General features: G+C 36.7%; 1 protein-coding gene across 1 annotated transcript in view; it reads right to left on the reverse strand.

The window, feature by feature from the left end:
* LOC111865979 (ATP-dependent RNA helicase DDX3X) overlaps window positions 1-8,267 on the reverse strand; it is a 56,571-nt gene that overhangs the window by 12,778 nt on the left and 35,526 nt on the right. Inside the window, exons 11-14 of the mRNA XM_023854471.2 lie at window positions 7,892-8,073; window positions 7,062-7,179; window positions 4,799-4,961; window positions 2,575-2,699 (exon numbers count right to left, since the gene is read on the reverse strand). Of these exons, the coding sequence (XP_023710239.1) occupies window positions 2,575-2,699; window positions 4,799-4,961; window positions 7,062-7,179; window positions 7,892-8,073 (588 nt within the window). The remainder of the gene's footprint in view (window positions 1-2,574; window positions 2,700-4,798; window positions 4,962-7,061; window positions 7,180-7,891; window positions 8,074-8,267) is intronic.

An 8,267-nucleotide genomic window follows, 5' to 3' on the forward strand; every position in this document is an offset into this window, starting at 1 on the left:
TTATGGATGTTACGATGTGGGAACATTGTACTTTTGACAGTAAGATTTTTTGATGTGGCAAAGTTTACTACTCTAACTCCATTATCATTAATAATTTCATGCAAACTCTCATTCCCAACTGTTGGTTTGAAAATGTCTTCCCTCCGTACTTTGGCACTGAAATCTCCTAACAAAATTTTCATAGGGTACTTCGGGAATTTATCAAATACATGTTCTAGTTCTTCGCAGAATCTATCCTTCATGTCATCAATTTTATCTTCTGTTGTGGTGTGAACATTCATAACAATGATATCACACCAGCGACCTTTTAGTATTATATATGATATCCTATCACTAATGAATTCTACCCTCTTAAATGCTGATACGATTCTCTTATGTACGAAAAAACCTGTACCTAATTCATGATTTCCATTCCCCTTTCCATAGAAAAATGTATAGTCTCCTGCTGGTGCGATGCCACCTCCATCCCATCTGACCTGTTCTCTGACTAAATCTAACTTATATTTTAGGTCAAAATTACTAGGTTAAAGAAAACAAGTCAAACTGCAGTGGCTACAGGATCCAGGTGAAATGAATGGGGATAATCTGAACAATACAAGATGCGAAACCAGCAGGCATTTCATGAATAAAAAGTGAGAATATCTGAAAGACAAAATTAATAAGCTTGCAACAAACAGTAAGAACAAAACATTAGCGATCTGTATAGAGGAAAAACGAATTTAAGAGGGGTTATATCCTAGAAGTAGCTTGGTGAAGGATGAGAAGGGTGATCTGCTTGCAGTTCCTCACAATTATTTGAACAGGAGGAAGAACAACTTCTCTCATTTATTGGATGTACAAAGGGCCAGCGACGTTAGGCAGATAGACATACATACAGGTGAGCCATTAGTAGCGGATCTCAGTCCTTTTGAGACTGAAACTGTTATTGCAAAATTGAAAAGGTAGTGCTCCTATTCCAGCAGAACTGATTCAAGCAGGAGGTCAAACATTAAAATTTGAGATCCGTAAACTCATTAATTATATTTGGAATAAGGAAGAATTGCGTGATAGGTGGAAGCAGTCTATTACTGTACCAACTTACAAGGGTGATAAAACTTGACTGTAGTAACTATTGCGGGATATCACTGTTATCATCACCACAGAAATTTTATTCAATACCCTTCTCTCAAGATTAAGTCCATATAGAGATGAAATAATTTGGGATCATCAGTGTGTGTTTCAATGTAACCGATGAATTACTGATCACATTTTTTTTTTCCATTTGTCAGATATTGAAGGATAAATAGCCATTGTACTCCCATTTATCCTTCATTATCTGACAAATGGGAGTACAATGGCTATTCACAGATTTCAAGAAAACCTACAACGTGGTTAGGAGGGAAGTATTGTACAATATTCTCATGGGATTTGGGGTACCCATGAAACTATTTAGGGTCATTAAAATGTGTTTAAACAAAACGTAGAGTCCATATAGGTAAACATTTGTCTGATAATTTTCCTGTCCAAAATGTTCTAAAGCAAGGAGATGCTTTATCACCACTGCTTTAGAATATGCCATTAGGAGGGTCGAAGAAAATCAGGTGGGAATAAAATTAAATGGGGGCACATCAGCTGCTGGTCTATGATGATGATGTTAATCTAATGGGAGATAACACAGACACCATAAAGGAAAACAAACTTTAATTGACACTAGGTAGGAGGTTGGTCTGAAAGTAAATGCAGAGAAAACTAAGTATATGCTGCTGTCTCATCACCAGAATGCAAAGCAAAATCACAACATAGATAGTTAACAGATCCTTTGAAAATATGGCACAGTTAAAATACTTGAGAATGACAGTAACAAATCAAAATTCAATTCAGGAGGAAATGAGGCTAATGAATTCAGGTAATACTTACTACTATTCTGTCCAAAAGCTTTTGTCTTCTCATCTGCTGTCTAAAGACGTAAAAAAGAAACTATAATACTGCATATGGTTCTCTATGGGTGTGAAACTTTGTCTCTGGCACTAAGGGAGGCACAAAGGCTGAGGGTGGTTGAGAATATTTGGATCAAAGAGAAATGGACAGGAGACTGGAGAAAACTACATAATGGGTAGCATAGTTGGGTGAGGCACTATGTCACAAGCTGGAAGGATCCAGGTTTGATTCCTGATGACGTCACTGAATTTTTCAATAGACCTAACCCTTCCAGTCACACCATGGCCATGGGGTCAACTCAGCCTCTAACAGAAATGAGTACCAGGCATCTTCCTGGGAGTTAAGGGTGGCAGGTATGTAAGGCTGACCTCACTACTATCTGTGAGCTGACCGTATCAAAAATGTGGGAGCTTCGACATCTCATATCTCTATGGGACTTCATGGTCTGTTACAGGGATAGCTTTGCCCTTTCTTTTTCTGTCCTATTATATTACCATAGCTCTTGCTAGATTGAGAGGGAGGTACATGAAGAATAGAGTTGAAACGCAAGAAACAGCTATTTTGCTGGCAGCAGGAGAGGGAGTGAGGACATTATATACATCATGGGAAAACTGTTAACCACAATAAAAAATAACACATAATAAATCCAGAAATTACCTGAATGTCCACCACCACCATAGCCTCCATAACCCCCAGTATTCCTGCCTCCGCCACCCCCTGAAGGCCCTGACCGATTTCCACCTTGCTGACGGTAATCTCTTGCACCAAAACCTCCACTGAATCTGAAACAGAAATGTAACATCAGTTTTAAACCTGCAGTTTATCACAATTTGAAATATGAACACGACTTCAAGTAATCTCAATATAAAGTCGATGTACTGTACAATTACTTTACAAGAACACACTGTGTAACATACACCAGAGAGTGAAAACAAAAACTTCTAAAAAAGAATTGGTAAAAATACATAGCCTTTTATATTCATTTAAAAACACTTCATATAACATAGGTAGAAAACACCTCACATCTAAAAGGAATTATTTAGTTCAGAGGAAAATTTGTGGTACAGAAAAATATTCTCCATTTTCAATGTTAATGTTCAATGTTATATGTAACAGGCACTTTTACACTTGCATTATCTGCAGTTGCATGATGTTACAGGTGACAAGGCAGAAGGCAACATATATGATGCTACAGTTCCGTTGCCATTAGTCACGTGCCAATGATTCTGTAGCCATTCTTTTTACCATAAAGAATGTTGTGTCACCTACACAATTCTCTCTTCTGTTAACTGAAACTGTGAATCTACAACTACAGAGTACTACCACTTATCCAAATGCTGAAGCAATCTTGACATCCTGATACAAATTTTCTTGTTACCAGATTTATGACAGCTGTACACTTATACTATGAAGTTACCCTTGCAATTAAGGTAGGCAATATAATGGACTTGAGTTTGCTTCTTAACAGTTTACCATAGCAATGCAATTTCAAGTATTAACAAGCAACAACCAGCTTAGCCACATTTAAAGAATGCTGTCTACTCTTCCAGGTAGGGTATAAAGCATAGTTGGTATAGAGCACATCATGGCAAGTGAACAGTATATTGTTTTATGTATTATTTCTATTCTGCCAATGTTGATGTTTGGATATGGGAAGATACACTACAAGCTACTGTCAAATGTGAATTAGTTTATAAATACAGTGAAACCTCAATTTTACACTTTTTAAGGGACCTCCTAAAACAAATGTAAATTCATTTTTGTGGTCGTAAGTCGACGACCAAGTGTACTACCAAAAAATTTTCTGTTCTTCAATCTTAGCAAAATTTACACATAGGTGGGTTTTAAATCTAACAAAACTGTTAAGACCTTCTTCACTGAGCTGGTCAACATCATTACTTCTGTGGCATTAAACTGCTTCGTTAATGTAACCTGTAGGAGCATTTCCTTACGCCTTACAGTGCCAGCCTCTAAAAGCAGCATGTTAAAAATGCCATTATCATTTTACCTGAAACTGTATGCCTTCAGGAAAAATTCTCTACTTATCACAGATTTGACAAGTCATCTGAAATTTCTAGAGCTCTTGACAAAGTATTTTAAAATACATAATTTAAAACCTTACACCTGACTATACATTCTGCACACTAATTTTTGTTCTTTCAAATTCATAAATTATAATATTTAAATCTGAACTTTAGTGTCACCTACTATTCACTGAACCAGAACAGAAATTGTTATAATATTGTCTGTGCATTCATGTCTAAGTATGACTGCTGATTTTCATAAAAATTTTGCAAGAGAGTTCACCAGTCCCACATATTATATAAGAACACCACACTCTTCCTCATTCCTCTACTGAAGTTTCTTTACTTTGCCACACTCTGATGACAATGTGTGAAGCTTCTCTCTCAACTAAATATCACTTAATAGAACACATTACATTTTCTGAATTTTCAGTTATTCTAATTTTCCACATACAAAGATTTATTTCAGAGCTTTTAGCCTTACTCAAATTTGAATTCTCTTATGGCAAGCTGAAATGAAAGTTAACTGTACATCAGCTTTATTTCCCATAAAATTTGGCAAAGAATGAAATTAATGCCTGAAGTGGTGTATTATTTTAATTATCTTTTTAAAACTTTTAAAAATAATTACGGCTTTATTTCCCATAAAATTTGGCAAAGAATGAAATTAATGCCTGAAGTGGTGTATTATTTTAATTATCTTTTTAAAACTTTTAAAAATAATTACCTGTTATGATGCAAAAATCAATAAGGAGCCAATCAATATGGTGAAATGGAAGTAACACAATTTTTCAAGAGTCACTATTAGCTGCAATCTAATATGCACATGTGCTATTCAACTACTTTTGAAAACTCACCTCTTTCCAGCACCACCACTACGTCGATTATTCTGTGGCATTCGCTGATCTGATGCCATAGAGTCTAGCCATGGTGGCAATTCTTGTTTTGTTTCTACGATCAGTTCCACCAAGTCCCGCACTAAATTACGGTTCTTGTCATTGAAGAAAGATGTTGCTACACCTGTAATAATTGAAGAGCAGATATCTATTTTTTGCATTTTTAACCATCTGTGACCTTACATCAAAAGAAATATATCAGGACTATACAGAACGATTCAAGTCCTATCACCTAAATTTGGGAGGTTGTTGAGATAATTTTCGGCAGAACCACAAAGATGCACAATTTATCACCATTTCAGGGTTAGGCTATTTCACACTTTTAGTCTCAATTCTTTTGTATATCCATGTGGTCAACCTTCATCTAGTAACAATATGGAGCTGCAAGAGGGACCTCTGGACAGTTCTCATGATGGAATTCAATGAACTAAATGCATGTGCATCCCCTACACATCATCAGAACATTTTTGTTAAACATAAAACTCAGAATCTAAAAAGGTAACAAACTCACAATTTTGCTTTTCATAACAGATGCTGGTGTTGGAAAACATCATGGAAACACTTCATTATTAGTATGGTATTGGACCACCATCTGTCTTCAATACAGATGCAATCCTTCTTTGAATGGACTTATACAAGTTTTCAAACAGTCTCTAGCAGAATTTCATACCATTCTTATTGGAGAACATCTTCAGGTTGCTTTAGAGATGTTGGAGGTGGGAATATGTTACTCACTCCAGTTTCAGAAACTGACCACGGTTGTTCAATGATTAAATATGATGACTGTGCTGACCTTGAAACATGAAGTCCAGCTTCATGCTCTTCAAATCATGACTGAACAGTTCCAGCCATGTGAATTGGGGCATTGTCATTTTGGAACACTTTACGACTGTTTGGAAATGTCTGAATCATGGGATGCACTGATTACCCAACCTGTCCATGTACTTCCTTGCTATTCTGAATTAACGTCTGGATCATGGGATGCATCTGATTACACAACCTGTCCACGTACCTCCTTGCTATTCTGAATTAACGTCTGGATCATGGGATGCACTGATTACCTAACCTGTCCACGTACTTCCTGGCTATTTTGAATTAACGTCTGGATCATGGGATGCACTGATTACCTAACCTGTCCACGTACTTCCTTGCTATTCTGAATTAACGTCTGGATCATGGGATGCATCTGATTACACTACCTGTGCGAACACTTCCTTGCAGTAATTCGGCCATTAAGGGTAATAATGAAACCAACGGAATAGTGTATACATTGCTGTCCAAAGCATCTCAGAACCTCCCGCATGTTTCACTGTTCGAGCCAGGCATTCTGGACTGTAGGCTTCCTTCTTGATATATATGGAACAGCGTGAAGGATTCATGTAACCATATTGTGCGCACTTCCAGTTGTCTGATGTCTGGGTTTTATGGTCATGACACCATCATTTACACATATGAGCATTACTTTTAATAATCAGAGGTTCAGCAATTACAGCCCTTCCAGGGATGTTGGATTTGTGAAGCTCATGTGAGACAGTTTTTGCGGAAAGAGGGTCTTCAACATGAATATTCAGTTCTGCTCTCACCTGTGCTGCAGTATTGTTATTTTTCAAAACAATCCTTCTCAGTGTATGATGATCTCTTTCTGTATATATTCATTTTTGTTCACTGTTCCTCTTTGCTGATGTCTTCACATGATTCATGTATGCCGACATAAACTTAGAAACTGTCATTCTTGATACAGCTAATGCGGCAGTTTTTGTCACAGATGTTCCAGCTAAACATGCACCAATGATCTGTCCTCTTTCAAAACAGGACAAGCCTCCTATTTTCCAATTCTTTCACATGGACTGTAACTCAACACAATCACTAATGCACTTACATGAGCACTACAGAATGTAAAGAAACGGAAGAACATTCAGTGCTGCCAACTGAAGTTCTTTCAATGTAGCCAAAACAAACAAATCCTATTCCTCAATTTCTTGATGTTTCCATTATTCTGTTCATCCCTTGTATATTATATGTAAATAAATGAATGTAGATATGAACAAGCAACTATTTCACTGTCTTAAATAAACGTGGCTCAACATCATAAGGTGACAAGAGTTATTACCTGAACAAGTTTCTTCATATTTTCTACCCTCAATTATCTTAACAACTTCCTCCTACAATCTGGCAGTAGCAATTTGAATCACCTTGTATATACTTAACAAACACTGAAACGTACCCAAATTTCCCATGCGGCCTGTACGTCCAATGCGATGAACGTATTCTTCAACATCTGATGGAAGGTCAAAGTTTATTACATGTTTCACATGTGGTATATCCAAACCACGAGCAGCTACCTGAACAAAAATAGAGTATAAGGTTAAAACTGACAGAGTATCTTTCTGAGAAAAAGATTTACTTATAGATATTGTGACATGTTGCAATATGAAGACCTCAGTGAAAGTTGTCAACATAATGAACCACCATTCAAATGACTTTATAAAAAAAGAGTACAAATATATCACTACCAAAAATTAAGTAATAAGGTGAAGTATGAAAGCAACTACTGGTGTGAAGCACAAACATTTTGAATACATTTTAAACGTGAGGAGAAGATGGAATATCAGAGGTGTAATGTATCCTCTCTCTCTCTCTCTCACATATGCACACGCACACACACACACACACACACACACATCTATAAAACTGATGTACTTCATACTCATACAACTGGAACTGCAATTCCTAAAACTGTTTCTGCAAAGGGTTCCTGAGTATCTGAAATCAAATGACTACAGTATGGATTTCTTTATGATTATTGCTCTAAAATGCAACTGCCTATTAAAACCTGTGATCTAAATATTGCTGCTCCTTTAAAACAATCATTCATTATTTGCAAGCTCAAATAATATTCAGGTGGATGAGGCAGTGGTAGCGACAAAATTAATAATGAAAACATTTCTGACAGGATAGATAATTGCTGAACCATTCACATTCATTTCTTTAGTGCTTTTTGGCTGTCAAACTCGTCTGTCATGCCATACTTAACAGACCTCCTTTATTACTTACAGCAGTGGCCACAAGAATTGGGGTAGCCCCTGATCGAAATCTGCGCAGAGCTTCCTCCCTTTCTCTTTGGCTGCGGTCACCATGAATTGATGTAACTGGATAGCCCTCATTATGAAGATATTCTTCAAGAGAATCTGCTCCCTTCTTCGTTTCCACAAACACAAGAGTCAATGATTCTGGTGCTGAAATGTGGGAGTCCAAACCTCATTATTTCAGGGATGTTGTCATTGTAATTAAGTTTTCGAACCAGCAAAGCTTACCCCCTGTCACTAACAACAATAAATATCTGTAAATAATCTACTTCACATCTCTTAAGGTAGATACGAACATTGTCTTCATGATGATAAAACAGGTTTGGCTTTTGAGATATATATAT

This window comes from Cryptotermes secundus, unplaced genomic scaffold, assembly GCF_002891405.2.
Source record: "Cryptotermes secundus unplaced genomic scaffold, Csec_1.0 scaffold24, whole genome shotgun sequence".
NCBI classification, from domain to species: domain Eukaryota; kingdom Metazoa; phylum Arthropoda; class Insecta; order Blattodea; family Kalotermitidae; genus Cryptotermes; species Cryptotermes secundus.